This window comes from Nuphar pumila, chromosome 16 (genome assembly GCF_984573655.1).
Source record: "Nuphar pumila chromosome 16, dmNupPumi1.hap1.1, whole genome shotgun sequence".
In the NCBI taxonomy this organism is placed as follows: Eukaryota; Viridiplantae; Streptophyta; class Magnoliopsida; order Nymphaeales; family Nymphaeaceae; genus Nuphar; species Nuphar pumila.
The window spans coordinates 8,270,849-8,296,499 of record NC_143264.1 but is presented as its reverse complement, the minus strand read 5'-3'; the positions used below and the strand labels follow the sequence as shown (position 1 = coordinate 8,296,499).

Below are 25,651 nucleotides of genomic sequence, written 5' to 3'. Positions count from 1 at the left end.
AAATCATAAATCGAACAACTGAATTAAGAAAATGCAATTTGATGCTATCAACTACCTTTGGTTAAGATCATGAGCTGGAGATGAGTTGGATTATACAAAATATATGTCCTTTATATATATCATAATTGGATCTTATAGTTGATCCGATTATACTTTGATCACAAATATTTCAACTCAACCAATCTATCTATTATGTTCAATTCCAAAGTAGTGATACATTTCTGATTGAATATGTAACACATCATTCTTGTGATTTATGTCACATGGACACTCCTAAAAGGAACACCATTTATGTCACATGGACACGCCTAAAAGGATAGAGAAAGCCAATTAAAAATAAATGAGAAATTATTTCAGATAAAGATCTTCCCATTATAGTGGAGAAAGATCTTCCTAACCTGAAAGGAGTTGTAATCCTCACAAATTTAGTTATTATTTGTTTGACAAGAAAGAAACTTACCTCCTCCCTTCAATCAAACTTTTTTTTTTGATGATTTTTCTTGATAATCACTCTTGAATCCAAGGGGAATGATATTGGATACACTTGCTTTTGTTAATCATTTTTTTTTCTTGATAGGTTGCTGGGGATTACCTCTTGTATTGATTTATCAAATAAAGTTTTATACATTGTGTACATGTTAATTGAATTTGTCATCGTCATAATCATCAAAGCTCTATCCTGTCTATGTGGTTTTTACTCATCGCCTTTATATTTATTTTTTTTGACAAGATCAATGAATCAATTAAGCCATACAGACTGGATCATACATTCAACAAACTATTTCAGAAACTTCAAAAATTCATCAATGAACATCCATCACAATAGCTGTGGACACAATCAATTTAACTCGATCACCGCCAAAATTCGCGATCTTCGACACTAACCTTAAAACTTGCATTTAAAAAAAAAACATCTATAAAATAACTTTGGAGGTCATACTATTATTCATAAACTCAGCTCGGAGTAAATTCAGTGTCACTATTATATGATCAAACCTTAAAACTACCAAAACCTTCGCATCTTGATCATTCCTGATCAATTGAGCCATTACCATGCTAATTATTATTAGCTAAAACTCAAAATTAAAGTTAAACATCTGAATTTGCCACTCTAATTACCTCTAACAATTACAACATGGATCAAAGTGTCTCACCGAGAAATACAAAAGGGATAACGAAGTAATATTGGGAGAGTTGAAGGTCAATTTTGTTATTTTAGGTTTTACATTTGGGTTAATGCATACACGGGCAGGGGTATTTTAGTCATTCTAAAAAGCCATAGCAAATAATAAGAAAGCAGAGCGAGTGTAGTATCAGACTGGGTCTCTGCAATACCGGCTGTGACAACGACGACGAGACGCCGATTTTCCGGCAGCCGGAAAAAGAAATCCGATTGTTTCAGGAAAAACCTTTCCGTCACCGACGTCCAAATCGCCGAAGAACTAATTTTCCGGTCAGCATGGCGGCGCTGGGCTCGCCGGAAAACCGAAGAGCATGAGGAGAGGTGGAAGTGAGAGGATAGTCTCGGTGCCATGTCTCTCCAGAATCTCTTGTGCAGAGAGGATGCGAGCTTCGTCGACTCGGATGAATGCCCCTTCCTCCCGACCGAAGCTGTTTTTTCGGCAGCCGGAGATGACGACGACGACGACGACGACGAGTCGATCGCTGTGTTCCTCGGATTCGAGGGCGAATTCTTGCCGGAGATCGGTTTTCCGGCGAGCCTGAGGAGCCGCCCGCTTGACGCCTCCGCCCGGCGGGAGGCCGTCGATTGGATCCTCGAGGTAAAAACGATAACTGCTTCCCCTCCCTCCGTTTTTTTCCCTCCAGCGTTAGGGTGACCGGAAATTAACCGGTGGATTGCAGGTTCGCTCGTACTACGGTTTCAGGCCGCTAACGGTGTATCTGGCCGTTAACTACATGAACCGCTTCTTGTCCGTTCACTGCTTGCCGGTAATCATCTCGCTCTCTGATCTCCAATCGGCGATTAACGTAAAAAATCCTGCTTCTCAACTATCTTCTTCATTTTCTTCCCTTTTTAGTGTATATTTTCCCGTTGTTGGCGATTAATAGAAAAAAATCGTCTCCCTCTCCTTTATCCTCCGTTATTTTATTGTTTTCGTCGTCATTTTTTGCAATTGGCGATCTGTAACTAATTGAAAAGATCGGCTTCTTCTCCTCTCCATTTTTTTCAAGTTTTCCGTCGTTATTTTTTCTTAGTTTGTGACGTCGAACCACCGGATTGATCCATAAAATCGGACTTGCAGTCGTCTTTTCCCGTTTCTAATTAATCGTTGTTGGTACTTGATTAGAAAAAAAGGGTCATTTTTTTCCTTTCGATCTTGGATCGATGAGTTTGTCAAAAAATCGGCACCGTACTCTGTTTCTTTTTGTCCGTTTTTAATCGTTATCGTAGTTGATGGTGCCAAATCTTTGGGAAAAATCGTCGTCATGTTTCTACTTTCCAGTTTTCTGTCGTCGTTATTATTGCTGAAAGAGATACCTGATCGGCGATTGTAAACCAAAAAAATCGGCCAATCTTTCTTATCGTTTTCCGTAACGGAAAAAATCGTCGCCGTTTTCAAAGGCCTCTTTTAAGATCATTATATTTTGCTTTTAAAATCGTGACTATTTCCACGTTCGTGCGGCAGCACGTGCTTACTGCTTACCACAGTTTAAGAATTTTCTTTCAGAATTTTGCAGAGAGAAGAAATTTGTTATTTTTACATTGACTACTTTATCCGTCTGGTTTGGTAAAAATGCCAATGCCGGAGGTGAGTATTTTCCATAATCCAAATATAGTGAACGGATTTCACACTTCGAGGGTTTTTTAAAATCGGAAATGACGGTACTGTCCCTAGATTTGACGATTGTAATGAATGCGTAAGTTGTAATGCTGTATTTGGTCAAAAAAGATGAAGGACTTAGTCGTCATTGTGGGAAATAATTGGGAATATCTTTGACCACATGTGGGAAAATTTGTGTTTTTCCTTCCAACTTGTTTGGCAAAAAGAGTTGGATTGAATTTTCTCGGGCGTCGTCGATTGGCGATGAAACTTTGAAGGACTCGGATCATAAAAGACTCGGCCGAGTCTTCTTTATTGATGGGTATGCAACCAAGGAAATGTTTCAGTTGGAATCACTCGTGTTCTAATCCGAGTCCGAGTTATTCCTGACTCGTAAGGCTGAACGAGGGAAAATTTTGTGTGGTTTTTCTTCTGGCACCGGTTGGCGTTGAAACTGTGAAAGACTCGGAGCATAAGAGACTCGGGCGAGTCTTCTTTTTGATGGGTATGCAACCAAGAAAATGTTTGAGTTGGAATGACTCGTGTCCTAATTCGAGTCCGAGTCATTCCTGACTCGTCAGGCTGAACGTTGCAACAGTTGGGTTATCTTAATTTGTCTGTGAACAGTTTTTAGTCATTTCAGATTGTCACATCCTAGAAGGCCGTTTATCTCTCTGTACTTACGGAAAATGATTATGGGTATCTGTGTAATTCGCCATAGAAAATTGTGTCAAAGAGATGAACGGGGTTTGTGCATTCTCTGTGATTCTGCCGCACGTCTGCAAAGCCAACCGTGCGCTGTTGAATAGGTTTTGACACGTTTGGAAGAGAAACTTTCATAGGATTTTTTTTTTTGGCCTATGAGAGTTTTTGATAAGAGAATTTTTTCAAAAGTTTTTTCTTTGTCTGTGTAGCATGACAAAAACAGAGTGGGAAAATGTGAAAAAAATGAGAGAGATGAGAGCGGTGGGTGGTGATGAGATGGATGGAGTGTAAAAATAAATTTTCTCTTGGTAGAAAAAGATTCTTCCACTCCTCTCCATGGAGGAATGTTTTCTATCAAAAAAAGTATACTTTTTAGAAAAACTCTTTCAGCAAAAAAATCTCTCGAAAGGTCAGAAAATCCATATTAATTTTTAATTTTGCAGGACTTTTCCTACAATTTTCGTGCTTCCAAACTTATCCAGTATCGTTTGTTCATTCATGGGAAACTTTTTTTCTCTCTCTAGACTTGTCTATTGCTGCATTTTCTGCAACGTGGATATCTACTAAGTTTGGGTTCCTCTTTTGGATGAAAAGCTGCCTTTTGAGGGGTCTTGGATGGTGACAAGAAAACCATGGCCTTGGTCGTAAAACCGTATTTGGTGATGGGTGGTGCTCTTGTTAAATAGTGGAAATGCAGTGACGGAGATATAAAAAGCAAATGGGGTTTCCTGTGGTCTTCGCTTTCTGCATGTGTGAAATAAAATAAATAAGCATTTGCATTTTTTTTATAGGCAAGCTGGGTTAGGCAGACCCCGATCAGTTACACAACATTCCATTGAGTTTTGAACTTGCAACGTCCCAACACATGGTGACGTGCACTAACAGCTCCTGCCAAACAAGTGGAGCCCTCGTTGGTAAATAAGCATTTGCATTCATGCAGTACAGATGGGTATCTTCAGTCTAGGTATATGTGATGGTCATTTGTTTTGCTTTATCTTGTTTCTCTTCAATGTTAAAAAAAGTATCTTTCCGCACTTTTGGTAATTCTTAAATGTCATCTCCATTTTTTTTTTGAAAAAGTCACCTCCATTTTTGTTGGTTAGTGTTGCTGTTCGCTTATATTTTAGGTAAGCTAGCCATGGTTAAATCATGAAGGTATTATGTGCTGATTATTCTTGCAATTTTAATACCAACACAAGGTGCCCGATTGCCACGTTCTTCTTGATTAGTTTATTATTAAAGGGTAATGGTTTTGTGGGGAGTAGCCTACTAGATGAAATGGTTGGTTGGGCCCACCATTCATGAGCTGTTTTTGGCACCGATTGAGCACTCCTAGGCCCCTGGGCCGTATAGCCCTTCTTTTCAACTGTGAAAGTGTGGGAGTTAACTTTTGAACCTAAAAACCCCTGGATGGAATCTTTATCTTTTACCTCTTAAAAAAAGGGAAAAAAGTTTCTTGGTTGTGAATCTAAGATCCGTGGTTAAGAAAGTTTTTTTTTTCCAATTGGCAAAGTTGGGATTTGAATCCTTTTTCCTAATGTGCAACACTTGCTGGCGGAACATCTGGCTCAGTTTGGCTAAAGTGGATATTATCATATTACTGTTCTTTGTGTGATGATCTTGTCTTGCTTTTTTCACCTGCAATTTATTTTTGTTTTTCAGCAAGCAAATGGATGGCCAATTCAACTATTATCAGCAGCTTGCTTGTCACTGGCTGCTAAAATGGAAGAAACAATAGTCCCTTCTCTAATAGACTTACAGGTAATCCTTGCACAGTTTTACTGAATCCCTTTTGCCTCATTGTTCTTTGAATCACTCTTCAATCCTCCCGTTTTTTACAGGTTGGGCATGCAAGATTCATCTTTGAACCTCGCACCATTTGCAGAATGGAGCTCCTGATCCTGACCAAACTGAACTGGAAACTGCGTTCCGTGACGCCCTTCACTTTCATAGACTCGTTCGCTCCCAAGATTGATCCGAGCCGGTTGTTCACCAGATTCCTTGTATCTCGAGCGAACCAGCTAATTCTAGATACAATTCGAGGTAGTTCTCGCATAACAGCTGGTACTTGTGTCTTTGTGAATTCTTTTATTTGTGTTCCGTACCAGGATAATAATCCTTTGGCCCCATGAAAAAGAAAGTGTTTGTAACCTCTCTGTTGAGGCCAAGAAAATAGTACCAACAAGGCACAGCCAACCATCTTACCCAGTGGAAGAATACATTTCATATGGTCGGTTGCTTTTTTTGTTTTTAATTCAAGTGATTGTCTTTCATTAAGTCTTTAACCCTGGTAATTATATATTTAACCACAGGCACTAGGTTTAAAAGCAAAATCATCTTCTTGGTTATTTGATCACTGAATCCTTCTTATTAATGCACTCAATCAATTCTTCTGATCTTAATTATTGTGTTGTCATAAAGTGGTTGATTTTGCGGATTTCCGGCCATCGTCGATTGCCGCAGCTGCCGTGCTTTGTTCTGCCAATGAGATCCCCGATCTTGCTAGGGTTGATCACGGAATTGCTGCAGCTTGGTACACCGGGATGGACAGGGTAAGGCTACAAGTTGTCAAGTACCATTCTTATATGGTGTTATGGTTATGAGGGGGGCTAGGAAAATGAAAAAAAAAAAGAATTGCACCAACCCATTTTCCAAAATAAAGAAAACGAGAGAACTAAAGAACTGTGCTAACAGAGATAAAATTGTTGCACCATGATTGCTACAGGAAAGTATAAGCAATTGCTGCCGATTGATGCAGCACAATCTGGCTGAAGATGACCTCAGAAAAGCATCCATAACCCCACCAAAATTCAGAGTAACAGTTCCTCACAGTCCTGTTACAGTGCTGGAGCGTAACGAAGGATCCTCTGCAGTTTCTTCACCTTCTCATTCTTCATCCAACAAAAGGAGAAGGTTGAAGTAAAGAGCAAAAGATAAGTGATGTTGGTAGTAACCAGGAAAAAAACAAGAAAAACAAAAAAAAAAAAATGAAAAAAGTAAAGATGGGAAGATAGTGTAGATGTTGAGTGGTGCAGAACCCTAAGTATTTTTTTTTAGGGTTCTGAGGTTTGATAAAAAGGAATGTCTAGTTACAGATATCCTTTTCGGGTGTTTTTTCCCCTTGTTTATTTCTAGCGGGTTGGTTCCTTTGGGCTTGGATTTTTATTATTTATATGTTGTTTTTTATCTTAAGGGGTTAAATTGGGGCAGAGAGGGTTGATGAGTTCAAGGGTGGCATTAAATTGTCTGAGGAAGAAAGGGAAAGGTGGGGGGTCCCCCATGTTGGAGTTGCAAAGACAGAAGGGGGAAGGGCTTGGTTGGGAAAGTTTGGTTTATTGAGTCATGACGGGCAGGCAGGCTCCCCCACTCACCTACCATCAATGCATTATGGCTGTTTGCTGATTGAAGAGTGTGATTGATTTTTGATTCATTTTTAATGCAATTTCAGTTGTTTGTCATAATATCAATTAAAGAGTTATATTGTTTTTCTTATGATACCCTGAGTGATGGTTTTCCTATGATACCCTGAATGATGATGCCAATGATGATCATGGGTGAGTTGTGACGATAACTTCGCTTTCAAAAAGGTTAGATTGGCTATCCTTGCGAAGTAGACCAATCTGTAAGGGAGGTTAATCATAAGAGAGAGAGAGAGAGAGAGAGAGAGAGAGATCCTTTAAAGAAAGAAAATAATGAGATTTTTGTGAACATTATAAAAAAATATTATCTTACCGTGCTTTACTTTTCATACGCCAAACTTGATTTATTGTTAATTTGTGTTTTTTAAGGTTTTATTTTACTGTAAAAGAATAAAGAAAAGAAAAAACCTAACTTTTCTTCTAAACATGGTCGGATGATCTAGACAAAAATGTAAATGTGACGACACTACAACCAAAAAGGTTGTCTTTTTCATACTCTTACAACGCACATCAAAGTTGCACCAGACCATCCTTTAGATTAGATTAGATTTTCAATAGAAAGTATACATTGCAGTCAGCAGTGAAACAATCAAGTAATGATAGCACCTTAAAAACAAATAGAAAAGAAAAAGACAAGAAAAATAACCAAAAGAAACATTTCACTTTTTTTGGGGTGATTCTGCTTAGAGTTGAACTGTTTTTTAGAGAAATTCTACTTAAACTTACAGCACCAAGATTGTAACTGCAATGAAGCTTCCTACTTTTAGCATCATTGAAAGCACATTTTACTTTTCAAGGTTACAACTAATTGACTTTATAGGGGTAACTTTCCTATTGAAAGGTTACAATCTCGGGTTTCCAAATTCATAGAAGACTTTGAACTTTCAACACACATATATATATAGAGAGAAAGGGCATCAAATTCATATTGAAAGATAGATAATTGCAATAGGCAAACCTCTCTTTCTCTCTCTCTCATTTTTAACCCATGCTATAAACCGGTTGCCGAACCACATATTTGTTAGAGATTCAAACAGAAAATTTCATTCCAGACTATCATAAGCCTTATGAAAATTCAATTTTAACAAGAAGTACGGTACTCCAGTCGACTGTAAAGAGTGAAGAAGCTCAGTTGCACAAATAAATGATCCTTGCACATTTCGACCTGAAATAAAAGCCCCCTTATTCAGAGAGACAAGTTGATCAATGACAACGTGCAACCGATTAGCCAACACCTTAGATATAATGCGATACAAAGCACCCATCACCGAAATCGGCCTGAAGTTGGATATGTCTGACACTCCTTGCCTCTTAAGAATCAAAGAGATGACTGCCACATGGTATACTTTAGGCAGCCTGGCATTACGATAGAATTCATCGAACAACTGGAGCATGTCAGCTTTAACAATTGGCCAAAAAGCTTTAAAGAAGTCTACGTGGAAACCATCAAGGCCTGAGGCCTTCCATCCTAAGAGGTCGCTAATAGCATTAGAAATCTCAACTTCGGTGAATCGAGCCTGCAGAGGAACATATTGGTTTGCCGCCAAACGCTTATAACCCATATCGCTGATGACCCTCCCAACACCTACGTCAGTCGAATACAGCCTGAAGAAATAAGAAGTAATAGCTGACAGACAATTTTGCTGACCAAACTGGCATCCATCAATCTCGATCGAGAGGAACCAGTTCTTAATGTACTTATTTGATGTGTTAATATGAAAAAATCGTGTATTATCATCGCCATTAGCCAACCATGCAACTCTGGCCCTCAACTTCCATCTAAACTCATCTCGCGCTCTCCATTCTACAACGAGGGCAGAGAGGACAACGATACGCTCCTACAATTGAAGCACTTGACCCTCCAGCACACCAACAAGATTGACCTGACGTTGGGCCAAAGAGGAGAGCTCAGCTTCCCACTGGCCGATGAACCTAAACTTGTTGAGGTTGTTAAAGTTGAGTCATTCCTTAATACGTTGCCGAAGACGAAGAAGCATTACATGGATGCAGATGGCCGCCCAAGATCCTGTAACCGGTTGAGCCCACGATTGTCCAACCAGCTGCTGAAAGTTTGGCACACGAACCCACCATTCCTCAAAGGAGAACTTGCAACACGCTTTAAAGTTTGCGCCCCAAGAAACAGTCAATTGTCCATGATCAGACATGGTTCGCGACAGCAGGCATGCAGTGACATCCAAGACTGCATGAAATAGATCTGGTGAGAGAAATACACGATCAAGTATCCGCAAGCAAGGGCGAGACCTCATATTTGACCATGAGAATTGCTCCCCCACATGAGGTACCGAGTAAAGCTGGTTCCGCTGAACAAACTCCTGAAACCCCCTAATAGAGGGATTGAGAAGAACCAGTAGATTAGAATCTTGCGTAGACAATAGGCAATTGAAATCTCCTCCTAAGCACTAAAGAGCTCCAAAGAAAACCAAAACTTGGTCCAAGTCAGCTCAGAAAGTTGGTCACGAGGACGACACGACAGGACCATACACAAAGGTGAAGACGACATCTTGTAGCGACGACAGCAAGTTTGCACAAAGAGAGATGGAATAAAGACCAATATCCACTATTGCCGCCTTAAGAGAAGCTTTCCAAAGAACCAGGATGCCCCCAACAAACCCAACGATTGGTTTAAAAGCATATGCTGCACCTCCATAAGTAAGACACCACTAATAACGAAATATCCACCATTTTGGTTTCACAAATTGCAACGATGTTTGAACTTTCATATCTAATCCAATTAGCTAAAAACAAGTGCTTACGAGAGCAATTCATGCCCCTAATATTCCAAATACACATCTTCATGATAAATAACCAGGGAGCATCCTAGTACGCCTTTGCCTGACTGAGCGTCGCACTGAGCTTGATCCATCTTCTTGAAATTGGGCTTGCGAATAGGCCAATAATTTTGCTCTACGAAGACTATTTGCGACCCTGTCCGCCGATCGTGCTCGAGGAACAATCTGCTGCTGGATCGAAGAAAGCTGCCTGGGTGAAATCTGCACTCCTAATGCCTGCGCAACCTCGACAAAGGACATACCCCATATGACGAACATGTCATTGACCCCCTGTGACCCACACTCCGAACCTAACAAATCTGAGCAAGCTTGTGGATGCACAAGTTGCAAGCAAGAGACCTCTGAGGCCCCCTGAACAGGTGCTCTGAGAACCTCCACGGGACAACCCCCGTCTTGATCGGGCAGGCAGGGCGTTGAACACAGAAATTGAGTTTGTTGCGACATGCAAGGTGAAAGCGAGACCACATAGGTAAAACAAAAAAACACGTCAGGGCAGACCCCATGCAAACCAGGACGCCTTTGCGCGGTAAGAATCTCGTCAAGATACGACAGGTAGAATCGGTAGAACAAAAGATTCCACGATCATCAAAAAATGAACGAGCTCCAGATCCATCATGGGCGATAAATGCAGCACACCTCTCGGAAGCAAGATCGTGCTGGTGGCCCAATAATTGAAGAGGCAAACCAGATGAACGTATGGGGATGTATGAACAGATCTCAAAAATTTCTCCATGCAAGTTGACCCACACTCCATCCCGAGAACAGTCGTACTCATTAACTTGTTAGGGCAAATGTGACAACTAGCCGACTGAGAAGGACGCTTCCCGATGGCTGCTCTGAGATACGAGCGGAAGAACTCTGATGAACGATCGGCCTTGCTGGATAAACATACGGCATCAGATATCTTCAACGGTACCCAGAGCGATCCTATCTTTACCGCCGAAAATGGAGAGATGCCCGCCTCCAAGGTACACACCTGCGCCACATCACAGAAAGATACACCAGGTCGACAAGGAGCAGGTACCCATTGCCTGGACTGTGGTGAAGGTTCCGACATACGAGACTCACCGGCGAGACAAACAATACGTCAAATTCTCGAACTATCCAAGCCACACCTATGACATAAAACTCTTGAACGAAAATTAGGATTGAAACAAACATTACACCACCAGTCCCCCGGCTTTGCCCGACCCACATCGGCCCATCACCTAAGGTTACAGAAAGAGGGTTGCCACACCGACCTAACTAACTTTCACCCCTCTAATACATCCTTGTTAGAGCACGACTAAAAAAAAGGAGCACTGAGCGACCCCCGAATCCCATTGTCTTCAAGAGATTCTCTGCGAAGGGACTTGACAAACCACTGGACGTCACCTAAATCAAGCGCTCATCAACGCAAGCCGCGGACCAAGAACCCAGATAAGGATGTGAAGAATCTCTGAGACAACCTGAAAGGGACCCTAACCGGAGCCCTTCACTTTCAGAGCAACACCGCAAAGGCTCAAGCATTAATCCCATCTGCCAACTCTCGAAGAGCCTCTTTGTTGTGAGAAACCGATCGACTACACGAGATACTCCAAAATCGATCGGGACCCCATGGCTTGCCTCTCATCCTCAACAAAGAGAGAGAGAGAGAGAGAGAGAGAGAGAGAGAGAGAGAGAGAGAGAGAGAGAGAGAGAGAGAGAGAGAGAGAGAGAGAGAGAGACTTACCGTCTCCTTCAACGAGACCTTTGTAGGGAAGGTGGAAGGCCAATCTAAAGGCGGGAGACACGATACTGTTCCTCCTGGTCTGGAACAGGGAGTTTACCAAGGCTGCTGAGGTTATCTTGAATCTCAGCGACAAGCCGTTGAGGTTGGGGGTGCAGACTAGGCGGAATGCTCTAGGGCGAAAAACTGCGTGGTGAAGATCGAGAGGTGCTCGATATCAAAGGGGGAATATGCGTGTCTGCGGCAAGGGTTTTACAAAGGGAGAGAAAGAGAGAGAGATCGGGAGGGGCTCTGTTGGCTGAGCTTTGCCACGATGAGGAGAGGCTCGTGCAGATGGCTACCGCTGGGGGTCGATGGTGGTGATGGGGTTTGGGAGAGTCCAATGGCTAGAGATGGATGGTGGTCGATGATGGCTATAGAAGGACGCTGACGGTGGTGGCCGATGGCTGCCGCTGGGGGCCGACGATGGTGATAGGGGTTTGGGAGTGTTGAGAGAGAAAGAGCAAGAGCCGGTGGTGATAGGGGTTTGGGGTTTGGGGTTTGGGAGTGTTGACAAAAGAGCAAGAGCCACAGATGGCTGCCGCTGAGGGCCGACGAAGGTCGATGATGGCTAAGGATGGACGCAGACGGTGGTGGACGCAGATGGCTACCGTTGGGGGCTGATGGAGGTCGATGAAGCTAGAGATGGACGCTGACGGTGGTGGTCGCAGATGGCTGCGTAATGGCCTATGGTTTATAGCATGGGCTAAGGAGTTGGTCATGAAATCCGTGTTGTCGATGTGCATCAATGGACTGAGAGTGGAATAATTCAAGTTGGCTAGAGGTGTGCGACAGGGTTATCCCCTAGCCCCCATCCTTTTTAATATCGCGACAGAGGGTTTACCTATTCTCATGAAAATGGCAAAACAAACAGGCATCTTGAATTCGTTGGGCTTTCCTAGTTTTGTTGGTCACACAATTCAATATGCAGATGATACTATAATATTTGGTCATGCGAATGTTAATCAAATGTATAGGTTGTGCTTCATTATTAAAATATTCGCTGCAATTTTCGGCCTTCGCCTGAACGAGACTAAGTGTGCTCTGGTCTTACTCAATTCTGACCCTCTCCTCCAATCGGCTGTTGCAAGGATCTTCAACTGCCCGATATCCGACCTTTCTGTTAATTTCTTGGGTCTGTCATTGCACTCACTGCAGTCGTCGAGAACTTCGTCTTGGACGTCTACTATAGAGCGAGTGCAAGGGAGATTGCAGTCTTGGAAGGCCCGATATTTATCTTTTGCGGGACGATTGATGCTAATTCGCCATGTTTTGGCTAGATTACCAGATTTTCGTATGAGCATGTCCATTATACCGACGACGGTAGAATGAACGATTAACCGTTTGCTTTCGCACTTTCTTTGGTCTGAGAATACGTCTCACAAAAAGTACCCGTTTGTTTCTTGGCAGCAGATCGTTCTCCCGAGGCAGCTTGGAGATTCCAGCTCTGAGAAAGAGGAGCATCGTTTTAGTCTTGAAGTGGGCATGGGTCGCTTCCACATCTCCATCTCCTTGAGCTACGTTTGTTAGGCAAAAATATGGTAGTCTACTTGACTCCTTTCTTTCGACGCTCAGTTCAGTGTGTCATTCGTCCCTCTGGTTGGAGTGGCGGAAGACACTTCGCTCCTTCAGTGATAGGGATCTTAGGCCTGGCTATGGCCGCCCGTGGCTTCATTGGGCCATGGCGAGCGGAGATAGGTTCTCCATTAAGTAAGTTTACCATTCTTTGTTGCCATTCGGGATGGACTGGTTTTCCACTGATTGTATATGGGGTAAGGGGCCCACTCCAAGAGCAAAAGTGTTGGCGTGGCTAGTGGTTCTGAATCGTGTTCAAACCCAGATTAATGTCAGGAAACGAGGGCTTTAATTTCTCAGCATGTGTGTTCTTTGCGAGAAGGCAGTAGAGGACACGACTCACCTATTTTGGTTTTGCCCGGTAGTTCTAGACCTATTTTTTCAAACTTGGGGTGCACCGCCTACTCAAACTCGTTCGAGTTCTATTATTCAGGACCTCTTGCTTGGTCCCATGATTTTACGAAACAAAAAAAATGGAGATTATTTTGGCGGGTATGGTTGTTTTCAACATGGTGGGTGATTGAAAGAAATAATATCTTTTTCAGGAGCATCAAATTCAATTTTAGAAGGCTATGCTAGCTAGTTATGTCTGTAGTAGAGACGGGGGGTGGAATCTACTTGTACTCTGAACTATGCACGGTCATCATCTAAATGGTAGTTGTCTTACTCTTGTGTTCCTCTCTCATCCAATATTCCTTTGGATGTATTTTTGTAATGTTGAATGATAAATGTTTTCTCTCTCTATTGAATGGGTTTAGTATCAAATTCATGATGAAAGAGTAAATAATTGCATTAGGCAAATCTCTCTCAGTAGCTGTGCTGACTGGGTCCAACATCAAATTCATAATGAATGATAGATAACCTCATCTGCATGGGCATCCCCCATAAAATAAACATGAAGCTCTATTTTTATTCTCCTACACACATTTTATGTCAAAAAGGAGCTGTGAGGTGTCAGTGGTGTCATTTTCTGTAAATATCACAAGTTTGGCTTTCCTGTTTTTTAAATATTATTTCTTCATTCTCTCAAAGCAAAGCAATGTACAGCTAGGACCGTGTACCTATTATCTTTATTCATGTGAAGACAAATTTAAAACTTTATCTCACTCGTCGTTTCCTTTGAACTAACTTCCTCCCACCCCTCAAAGATTAGTTCCCCTGTCCTGCCAGCCACCTCATTATAAGGAAACATGTTGGGGGTAGCTAGAAATGTAGCCTTCAGTATGGGAACCAGTTTTTCATTAAAAGGAACTATTTTTTATTTCTTTTTCTACGTTTCCTTATGAATTAGAGTCCAAAGAGAAATATGACCCACCCACATTCTTGACCCATAAATTCATCACTAGGAACTTACAAATCTACACCATACATCTCTTGAACGGATGAAGAGGACGGCTTGAGGCACACATGTAGGGGATAAGAACAAGAGAAAAAAAAACAACAATAGAGAAAAAATCTTGGATATTGGATGTTGGGTAGACTTACATGAAAGACATGGAAACCAACAAGAAGCAGCACAGCTTGAGATTATGGTCTCATTGTTGTATGCAGTAGTAACTAGTTTTCCAAAATGAACACTTAGTTGCAAGTGCATGTCGGTGGGTGATGGTACCTTTTAATGGCTCTTTATGTGTAGACATCTCATTTTTGCAAATCTTACATAAGAAGATTGTGCAAGTAATATATATATATATACACACACGTGAATTTTTCATTTTTAATATTTATAAAAATTGTAAACCATCGATTTTGAAACTTTATAAAATCTTGTCGGAATCAGATGATCCAATAGTTCATTCCTATAAAATCAAACATGTAGAACACATCAGTAAGGTCAAATGTTAGAAAAACAGAAAAAAACCCATAAAAAACCCAATAAGTATGGATTGAAGTAGTTAGGCATTTACACATGCAGCTATGTGTTTTTTGGACATTTAGAAGATGAAACAATATATTCATAGAAATAATGGCTACATTCGTGAGTTCTAAACCTCCTAGTTAAAACTCATAGGGGTAGATCATTTTGCCCAAAGCTGATCTCATGGATGTGTTAGCGTGGTCTTTTCATATTCTTTTGATGTAAAAATAGTGTTTTTTGGGGATTGAAAATTCAGTATATTATACCCCACTGATTTTTTAACCCTTGAAAATTCTAAATGTCAACAAAACATGATCCAAGGGCTTTCTACTAAATCAAACACTAGATCATATTTAAAAGGTCATGAAAAAAAAAGAAATAGAGTTTTACACCTGTGGGTTTCACTACAAGCAAAATGTTAATTAGCGACAAAAATTTGCGATGAATTTTTTCTGTCGCAAATTAGCGACGGATTAGCGAGCGAAAACTATTTGTCGCTAACATTTGAAATATTTGCAAAATTAGCAACGAAAATATCGTTGTTGCTAATTAGCGATGGATTAGCGACAACATTTTTTCGTCGCCAAAACACTACAAAAAATGATAATTAGTGACGGAATTAGCGAGAGAATTTTTTCGTCCCAAATCCGTCGTTAATTAGCGACGAAAAAATTCTCTCGTTAATTCCGTCGCTAATTTTTGATTTAAACCATTCCGCTTGAGGCGCGAAATTCCCCCCCCCCCCCCGTTCGAAATTTTCCTCCCTCTGTTTTTCCCTCCCCCCGTTCGATTTAAACCATCCCCACCTGAGGCGCTTCTCAGAACACCAGAAGCCCCACCCTTCCTTTGACGACGTGCAACGACTTCTCGCACCACGAAGGTCGACCTTCTCAGGCACCTCTCGCACCACGCGCAGCTAATAGGGGTGGTGCTTGCGTTTCCAGGTTCGTTCTATGGGTTCTTCGATCGCAACCGTGGAATGTTGGGTAAGTACTGTTGCGATGATTTGAAATAATTCGCTAAATTTTTATTTTTGTTTAACAGATAGAGATGTTGCTAGTTGGTGCTCTGCAGTGATCCCTCTGTCCCTGTCTCCTCCTACTCGGGCACCAACAACACCTCCATCCTCCGCGTCGTCATCCAACCCGACGCCGCATGCCTTGACCGCTCCTTCCGGCGGTGCCCCTCGCCAGTCTCCACCGCCCGTCCCGCCTCTCCCTCGCCGGATCCCGTCTCCACTATGACCCCTTCTCCCGCTGTGACTGGCTCACTGCAAAAGAGCGTCCCAATGCCAGAACGCGCCGGTTCTGTGCAAAAAAAATTGCTCTCTGCCGGAGAACGCGTCGGCAGCGAGCAATTTTTAATTTTATTTTTTAAATTTAACGACGGATTAGCGATGGATATTATCCATCACTAATTTCAAATAGCGAAGGACTCGCGATGGATCATATCCGTTGCTAATCCGTCACAAATTAGCGACAAAATTAGCGGCAGATAAGTTCTGGCACTACTTAGCGTCGAAAAATTCGCGATGAAAGTTATCAATCGCTAATTTGACGCTAATTCGTCGCTAAACAGTTTAGCGACGGATTAGCGTCGGACTAGCGACGAATTTAGGTCGTCGCTAATCCACAGGTTTCTTGTAGTGTTTGTATAGTCAATATTTTCTTATGTATATAGAAAAATGAGTATCATCACCTTAACGTCAAACAACTCTCGGACGCATGTATGCATACCACGCATAAAAAATGGGGATTTTAGTAGCGGTCTAAAGACCTGGTTTCCGCTCAGGTCTTTACACTACAAGAAAATAAGGGATTAGCGACAGATATTAGCGACAGAATGTTTCCGTCGCTAATTAGCGACAGATTAACGAGTGAAACAAATCCGTCGCTAAGAATCGTAATATTTACGAAAATATCGACAGAATAGCTTCCGTCGCACAATCCGTCGCAAATTAACGACGGCTTAGCGACAAAATATTTGGTCGTAATAACCGCGTATTTTAGCGACAGATTTGGTGAAGGAAAGTGTGCCATCGCTATTGAGCAACGGATTTAGCGACAGAATAGTTTCATCGCTACGTAGTTATAGTAATTTACGACGGATTTAGGCTGTCACTAAATCCGTCGCTAAATGCCGCGTAAATCCCTAATCAGAGCCCTCTTTCTCTTTTCTGTTCCGCTGTTCCCGCCGGCCGCCCTCTCCCTTCTGTCTTCCCATATCTCGCCTGTCGGCGTCTCCCCGACCCCCACCGCCCGCCGCCCGTCGCTCCCCGGCCTGCCGCCCTGCCCGTTGCCCCCGGTCCGCGGCCCCCCGACCGGCGTCTCCCAGGTTTTTTCGATAAAATACACATTTTTTTTCTGATAAAAGGGGCGGATGCCCCTTTTAGTTTTTTCGGCAAAGGGTCGGCTCCCCTGCCTCGTTAGTATTTTCTGGTAGGGGGGCCGACCGCCTGCCGCGTGTTGTGTTTTCCGGCAGGGGGGCGACCCCCCTGCCACAATTTTTGTTTTTCGGCAGGGGGTCGGCCCCCCAGCCTCGTTAGTATTTTCTGATAGGAGGGCAACCCCCTGTCGCGTGTTCTGTTTTCCGGCAGAGGGGGCAACCCCCTGCCGCGTGTTGTGTTTTCCGGCAAGGGGGCGACCCCCCTGCCACATTTTTTTTTTTGGCAAGGGAGGTGCCCCCCTGCCGCATTTTTTGTTTTCCGGCAGGGGGGCGACCCCCTGCCGCATTTTCTGTTTTCCGGCAGGGGGCGACCCCCTTGCCTCGTTGTTTTATTCTGGCAGGGGGTCGCCCCCCTGCCCCTTTTTTTTGCCGTTTATTTTTTTTTCCGGCAGGGGGTCGCCCCCTGCCCCTTTTTTTCGGCATGTGGGGCGACCCCCTGCCTGTTTTTTTTTTCGGCAGGGGGTCGCCCCCTGCCCCTTTTTTTTCGGCTGGGGGGCGACCCCCTGCCTCTTTTTTTTCAGGCAGGGGGTCGTCTCACTGGCAGAAAGGCTGGGGGTCGACCCCCTGCCCGAACAGGGGGTCAGTTAACTCCCTACGTTTCGTAAGGGGGTTAACCCCCTATGTTCTGTAAGGGGGTCGACCCCCTGCCAGAACAACAGGGGAGTCGACCCCTTGCCAGAATAGTTTTTTTTTTCGTGGTGACTTCATTTTATAACAGTGTTTTTTTGTGCAGATTTTTCAACGGAACCAGCTCGTGCTCAGCCACCTGTGGTAAGTAAGTGTAAAAAATAATGCAAATCGGGTAAATACTCGTGGTGAGTAAGTGATGCAAGCGTATCACATGTTATTTAATTTATTAGATGTAACACTTTATTGTTCACTTTTAATTCGTTAGGCTATTATTCGTAACTTCATAAAAAAATGTCTGCAAATCGTGAATGGATGTACCGTAGAATAGTGAACAATGAGTTATCGCATGAATATATGGATGGTGTTGATAGTTTTATTGAGTTTGCAACGGCAAGTGCCAGTACAGTGGATCATACAGGTCAGATTAGGTGTCCCTGCAAGATTTGTAAGAATAATCGATTTGTAGAACCTCATAGCGTTAGACATCACCTATACAGGAAGGGTTTTGTGAGTGATTATCAGAACTGGACGTTTCATGGAGAAGAATTTAGAAACGATTTTGATGCACGGGTGAATGTGGTGCACGATAATCCATATACGGATTTGATATTTGATGCCACAGGAACAGAACTGGGTTCTGCTATGAGTTCTAATGATGTAAGAACTGCCGTAGATGAAGAATCATCAAACGATGCAGCTAGTAGATTTTATGATTTACTTAGAGATGCTGATGAACCACTTTGGAACGGTTGTGAGAGTCACACTATCTTGTCTGCAGTTCTTCAACTAATGAATTTAAAGTTCGAGTATAATTTGAGTCAATCATGTTTTGACCGTTTGTAAACGATTGTGAAGAGTATGTTGCCCAAAGATGAGAAATTGCCACAAAATTTCTATTGTGCGAAAGTTATGGTCAACGCTCTAGGTATGGGTTACAAAACGATTGATGCTTGTTCAAATCACTGCATGTTGTATTTCAAGGAGCAGGAAAACAACATATCATGCCCGTCATGTGGGCATCCTCGGTTCAAGCCAAAGACAAGAGGCAATGGTAGCACGAGATCAAAAAAAGTTTCATACAAGTCGCTTCGCTACTTTCCTATCACTCTTAGATTGCAGCGATTGTATATGTCCTCGAGGACAGCTAAACACATGAGATGGCATGCAAATAAAGTTCGACACGATAAAAACAAGATCACGCATCCTATTGACGCTGAAGCTTGGAAGCACTTTGATCGTACTCATCAGAACTTCGCAATGGAAGTGCGAAATGTTAGACTCGGTCTATGTACAGATGGATTTAATCCATTTGGGGGTAGATCAACTCCATACTCATGCTGACCAGTATTTGTAACTCCATACAACCTTTCACCAAGCTTGTGTATTAAACGTACAAATCTTTTCTTGTCTCTGTTGATCCCTGGTCCAACCTCACCTGGCCAAAATCTTGATGTATATTTAAGGTCATTGATTGATGAACTAAAAGTATTGTGGGATGACGGTGTTACCACGTATGATGCCCACAAAAAACAAAATTTCAACATGAAGGCCGTTGTTCTATGGACAATCAGTGACTTTCCTGCATATGGTATGCTATCTGGTTGGAGCACACATGAGAGGTTGGCTTGTCCGTACTGCATAGAGGATTCCAAAGCTTTTAGATTGAGGCATGGAAGGAAGCCTTGCTGGTTTGAGTGCCATCGTCGATTTCTACCCAGCGATCATCCGTTTCGACGACAAAAGAATGCGTTTAAAGCAGGCACAACTGAAACAGAAGGTCCATCCTCAAGATTGTCTGGCATAGAGATTCTAAGAAGATTGCGATACTTTCCAGATGTATTAACAGATGCCCGCAGTCCTACACCCTTCCGTGGATTTGGGAAGGATCACAATTGGACGAACAAATCTATTTTTTGGGAACTACCGTATTGGCCGACCCTATTGATACGACATAATTTGGATGTGATGCATGTAGAGAAAAATGTGTTTGATAATGTGTTCAATACAATAATGAATATTAAAGGAAAAACGAAGGATAATCCGAAGGCCCGTATGGATTTAAAATTAATATGTAAAAGACCAGAATTGGAACTCAAAGAGTATAATGGCAAAGTACTGAAACCAAAGGCAAAGTACGTGCTCGGACCTGATAAAATAAAACATGTATGTCAATGGTTGAGACAACTGAGATTTCTAGATGGATATGTCTCTAACATTGCTCGGGCTGTGAAGATTGACGATGAACAGTTATATGGGTTGAAGAGCCATGATTGTCATATCTTTATGCAACGATTGATACCCCTATCATTCCATGATATGTTAGACAAACCTATATGAGGGGTATTGTCTGAGTTGAGTGGATTTTTCATAACATTGTGCGCATCGGAAGTCGTAGTATCAGATGTAAAGAATCTCGAGGACTCTGTCATCACCACTGTTTGTCTGCTAGAAAAGATATTTCCGCCAGCATTTTTCGATGTTATGAAACATTTGATCATACATCTGTCATATGAACTAAGGGTTGGTGGCCCTGTGCAATATCGATGGATGTACCCATTTGAAAGGTATATGTTTTTTTATATTTGTCTCTTTAATGTCAGATATTTAAAATTTGAAATGTATATTCTTGTCAGATGCATGTTCGACCTAAAAAAAAGGGTTCGTAATAAAGCAAGAGTAGAAGGCTCTATTTGTGAGGCGTACACTTTAGAAGAGATTTCAAATTTCTCATCTATGTACTTCGAACCTCATATTCCAACACGTTACACATGCCCGCCCCGTAACGATGATGAAGAACAAGTAACTGTAGCTGACAAGCTGTCGATATTTCAACCACTTGGGCATGTATTTGGTAGTTGCCGATCAAGGCTACTGACAGATCGAGAGCAAGATGCAACACACATCTATATTCTTTTTAATTGCTTAGCGATCGACCCATACATCGAGTAAGTATATGTATATGCAACTCAATTATAAATCCTTTTATGTTCTATATGTGGATACATGGCTCGGTAATATAAGTATTTGTGGTTTGCAGATGATTTGATCTGGAGTTGCAAAGCGAAGTTTCACATCTCACTGATGCAGAAGTACAAAAAGAACGTGAAACTAAGTTTGTGGAGTGGTTGAAACAGTTGGTAAAGAAGCTAACATAAATTTTATACTTATAAACAACACTAAATTACTTAATTGATTGTGATCACAATCATTATTTATGTCTGTGCATAGGTTCGCCATAGTGATGTTAAAGATCAAGGAATATGTGATTTAGAAAATGGTCCGACCAAAGTTGTGCAATGCTACAACGGGTATATCGTAAATGGTTATCGATTCCATACAAAAGATTATGGTTTAAACAAATCAACGCTAAATAGTGACGTGTGTGTCAAGGGTAGCAGCTACGGTGAAAATGAACATGATTACTACGGTGTTATAGAGGAAATAATGGAGTTGACTTACTTAGGCATGAATAACAGGGTAACTTTATTCAAGTGTCATTGGTTTGATCCAACTGCAACAAGACTCGACAAAGCTTCAAGCATTGTGGAGGTGAATCATAAATCCAGGTTTGGAACATATGAACCATTCATATTAGCCTCGCAAGCTCAACAAGTTTATTATACTTCATATCCGAGTATAAAAAAGTCAGATAGAAATGAATGGTGGGCAGTTTGCAAGGTGAAGTCCAAACTATACCCCGAGTATGATCAGTTACAGGAAGATGAGTTAGCTGAAGACAACGATTACTATCAATTAGATGATGTCTATGACTTCGCTTATGGTCAAGATGTTGCGCATGATATGCATGTCATATCTTCATTGGCCGATGAAACATTCATAGAGGAATGTGATCCAAATGATGTACCAAGTGGATGGGCAAACAATGAAGAAGAAGAAGAAGAAGAAGAAGAAGAAAGTCAAACTAGTGACGAGGAAGAATTCTCAAGCTAGTGAGCAAAATCTTATACTACAAACCTCTATTTAAATGCATTGCAGTACTTGATGTGAGTTGTATTGCAATACTTGGTGTGAATGATTAAAAATTTTATTTGAATGAATTATAATACTTGATACGAATGATTCGAATGATTCGAATGCATTACAATACTTGATGTGAATGATTTGAATTATTTGAATGTATTGTAATACTTGATGCGAATGCATGAGTTGTATTGCAACACTTGATGTAAATGATTAAAAATTTTATTTGAATGTATTGTGATACTTGATACGAATTATTTGAATGCATTGTAATACTTGATGTGAATGATTTGAATTATTTGAATGTATTGTAATACTTGATACAAATGATTCGAATGCATTGCAATACTTGATATGAATGATTTAAATTATTTGAATGTATTATAATTTATGCAACGAATGATTTGAATTATTGCAATACTTAATGTGAATGATTTGAATTATTTGAATGCATTGTAATACTTGATGCGAATGATTTGAATGCAGTACAATGCTTGATGTGAATGACTTGAATGCATTGTAATACTTGATGCGAATGATTTGAATGCATTACAATGCTTGATGTGAATGACTTGAATGCATTGTAATACTTGATGTGAATTATTTGAATGTATTGTATGACATATGTTATTTGTTAGAATATGGTTCGTGGAGGTTATAGTGGTCGCTCATTCAGTAGTAGCCAGACTCAGCCTTCATATTCACGGGCTCCTGTGATAGGTATATCATATAACTAATTGGATGCTTGATTAGTTCAAATGCGCATTCTGAGAATTTCTAATGTATTTTTTTACAGATGATGTTGCGCCTATACACGACCCACCTACACCAGTTGATCACACAAGTCAACAGCCAACACAGGAAACATGGTCTTCTCAGGCTGGCACAAGAAGACTCATTCGAATAGTGTATATCGATAATCAACCGTAAGTATTTCATTTTCAATTATTGCATATCTTATAAATATTTTATATTGATATTTATTGTGTACCAATTCATGTGCAGCATGAGGTTTGAGCCACAAGAAGTAGTACGGGAGATTAGGAATTCACTTCTTCAACATCTACCAGGACCGGTTGCTCAATGGAAAGAGTACCCAAAGGAGGTGTTAGACAGATTGTGGTCCTCATTCATGGTATACAGTTGTTCCTCATAGTTAATGTGTTTCATATTTAATTTATTTAAGTAATGTCTACTAACTTTCTGAAAATATTTGTAGGCTTCGAATCGCTTCGCAACTACGGTAGAAGAAAATGATGCAAGGAAGGTGTGGCAGAAGGTGGCTGCCAATCGATTTGCAGACATGCTGCACACTATGAAGACTGCAGCAAAAAAAGCATCTGGCGTAGTAGATGATCCATTACTGTGGAAGGGCCATGACCCTATTACTATCAGGAGAGATTACTGGGATGAAATGTGCGATAAGTGGGTGGGAGATGCATTTAGAAATCGCTCTGCGAAGGCTGCACAAAATCGATCGAAGATGCCCGAAGCCCATCTACACACAGGTGGATCTAAATCATTTGGGAGCCACCTGAAGAAAATGGTAACTCATCAATATATAATATTAATTTTATAAGTATTGTTGCAAACTTGTGTACTAAATCTTTTGTCATTTAACTTCGCAGGAACCAGAAAAAGGAGGCAGTGTACCATATAAGGATGTGTTTGTTGAAACATATAAACGGAAGACCACGGGAGTCTTTGTATCAGAGAAGGCGAGAACGACAACGGTATGTATTTATTCTATTAATAATCATTGCAATATATATGCAAGTTATCATAATGTTATCATTAATTATTAATGAATACTTTAAACATTATTTTGTAGGAGGCATATGAGCAACATATGGTAGAACGATATGACGATGACGCTACTCAGCATCCATCATTTGATCCTACAACATGGGTGACTGCAGCAGGTGAACCCAAAAAAGGTCGCGTGTTCGGGTTTGGGAGTAATATGAACACTTCACCAGTTATTACTTCTTCCAGTTACAGCTCACCGACTTCTTGCGCCGACATAAGCACCAAGCAGCAGACTATTCTTTCCGGTGATGATGTACGCCAGATCGTTACAGAATCACTGAATAACTACTTCCATGACACCGTCGCCCCCTTTCTCCGAAATGAGATCAAGGCCGCTGTTTTGGAAAGGGGATCTTCGATTCCAGGTCCCTCTCAGGTATAATCACATATTCAAATTTTTGTCTGCCTTAGAATAATATGAGCATAATCGAATCACATATATAACTTTTTGCCTGCCTTAGAGCACATATGACCATGCTATAATCACATATTCAGTTTTTTGACTGCCTAAGAACACATATGAGCATGATAGAATTACATATAAAGTTTTTTTGACTGCCTTAGAACACATATGGGCATGCTATAATCACATATTCAGTTTTTTGACTGCCTAAGAACACATATGAGCATGTTATAATCACATATTCAGTTTTTTGACTGCCTTAACACACATATGAGCATGATAGAATCACATATAGAGTTTTTTTATTGCCTTAGAGCACATATGAGCATGCTATAATAACATATAGAGTTTTTTTATTGCCTTAGCGCACATATGAGCATGCTATAATCACATATAAAGTTTTTTGGCCTGCCTTAGAACACATATGAGCATAATCGAATCACATATATAACTTTTTGCCTGCCTTAGAGCACATATGAGCATAATAGAATCACATATAGAGTTTTTTGCCTGCCTTAGAGCACATATGAGCATGCTATAATAACATATAGAGTTTTTTTATTGCCTTAGAGCACATATGAGCATGCTATAATCACATATAAAGTTTTTTTATTGCCTTAGAGCACAATGAGCATGCTATAATCACATATAAAGTTTTTTTATTGCCTTAGGGTACATATGAGCATGCTATAATAACATATAGAGTTTTTTTATTGCCTTAGAGCACATATGAGCATGCTATAATCACATATAAAGTTTTTTTGCCTGCCTTATAACACATATGAGCATAATCGAATCACATATATAACTTTTTGCCTGCCTTAGAGCACATATGAGCGTGATAGAATCACATATAGAGTTTTTTGCCTGTCTTAGAGCACATATGAGCATGCTATAATAACATATAGAGTTTTTTTATTGCCTTAGAGCATATATGAGCATGCTATAATCACATATAAATTTTTTTGCTTGCCTTAGAGCACATATGAGCATGCTATAATCACATATTCAGTTTTTTGACTGCCTAAGAACATATATGAGCATGATAGAATCACATATAAAGTTTTTTTGACTGCATTAGAACACATATGAGCATGCTATAATCACATATTCAGTTTTTTGACTGCCTAAGAACACATATGAGCATGTTATAATCACATATTCAGTTTTTTGACTGCCTTAGCACACATATGAGGATGATAGAATCACATATAGAGTTTTTTTATTGCCTTAGAGCACATATGAGCATGCTATAATAACATATAGAGTTTTTTTATTGCCTTAGAGCACATATGAGCATGCTATAATCACATATAAAGTTTTTTTGCCTGCCTTAGAGCACATATGAGTATGCTATAATCACATATTCAGTTTTTTGACTGCCTAAGAACACATATGAGCATGTTATAATCACATATTCAGTTTTTTGACTACCTTAAAACACATATGAGTATGCACAAATCACATATAGTGTTTTTTTACTGCC

General features: G+C 40.9%; 1 protein-coding gene across 1 annotated transcript; it reads left to right on the top strand.

The window, feature by feature from the left end:
• Window positions 1–1,315: 1,315 nt before the first annotated feature.
• On the top strand, window positions 1,316–6,955 carry LOC149812858 (cyclin-D2-1-like). Its single transcript, XM_089990922.1, has 6 exons — window positions 1,316–1,781; window positions 1,864–1,950; window positions 5,151–5,249; window positions 5,330–5,531; window positions 5,910–6,040; window positions 6,214–6,955. Exons 1-6 carry the CDS (start codon window positions 1,533–1,535, stop codon window positions 6,409–6,411), a joined length of 966 nt encoding a protein of 321 aa, XP_089847048.1. The 5' UTR covers window positions 1,316–1,532; the 3' UTR covers window positions 6,412–6,955.
• The last annotated feature ends 18,696 nt before the right edge of the window (window positions 6,956–25,651 follow it).

What these genes read in the sequence shown, in the direction of transcription:
- LOC149812858 (XM_089990922.1), top strand. Translation starts at nt 1,533, where the DNA reads ATGTCTCTCCAGAATCTCTTGTGCAGAGAGGATGCGAGCTTCGTCGAC. An exon ending in CCGTCGATTGGATCCTCGAG is followed by an intron (nt 1,782 to 1,863) that starts GTAAAAACGATA and finishes GGTGGATTGCAG; the next exon opens with GTTCGCTCGTACTACGGTTT. An exon ending in TGTCCGTTCACTGCTTGCCG is followed by an intron (nt 1,951 to 5,150) that starts GTAATCATCTCG and finishes TTTGTTTTTCAG; the next exon opens with CAAGCAAATGGATGGCCAAT.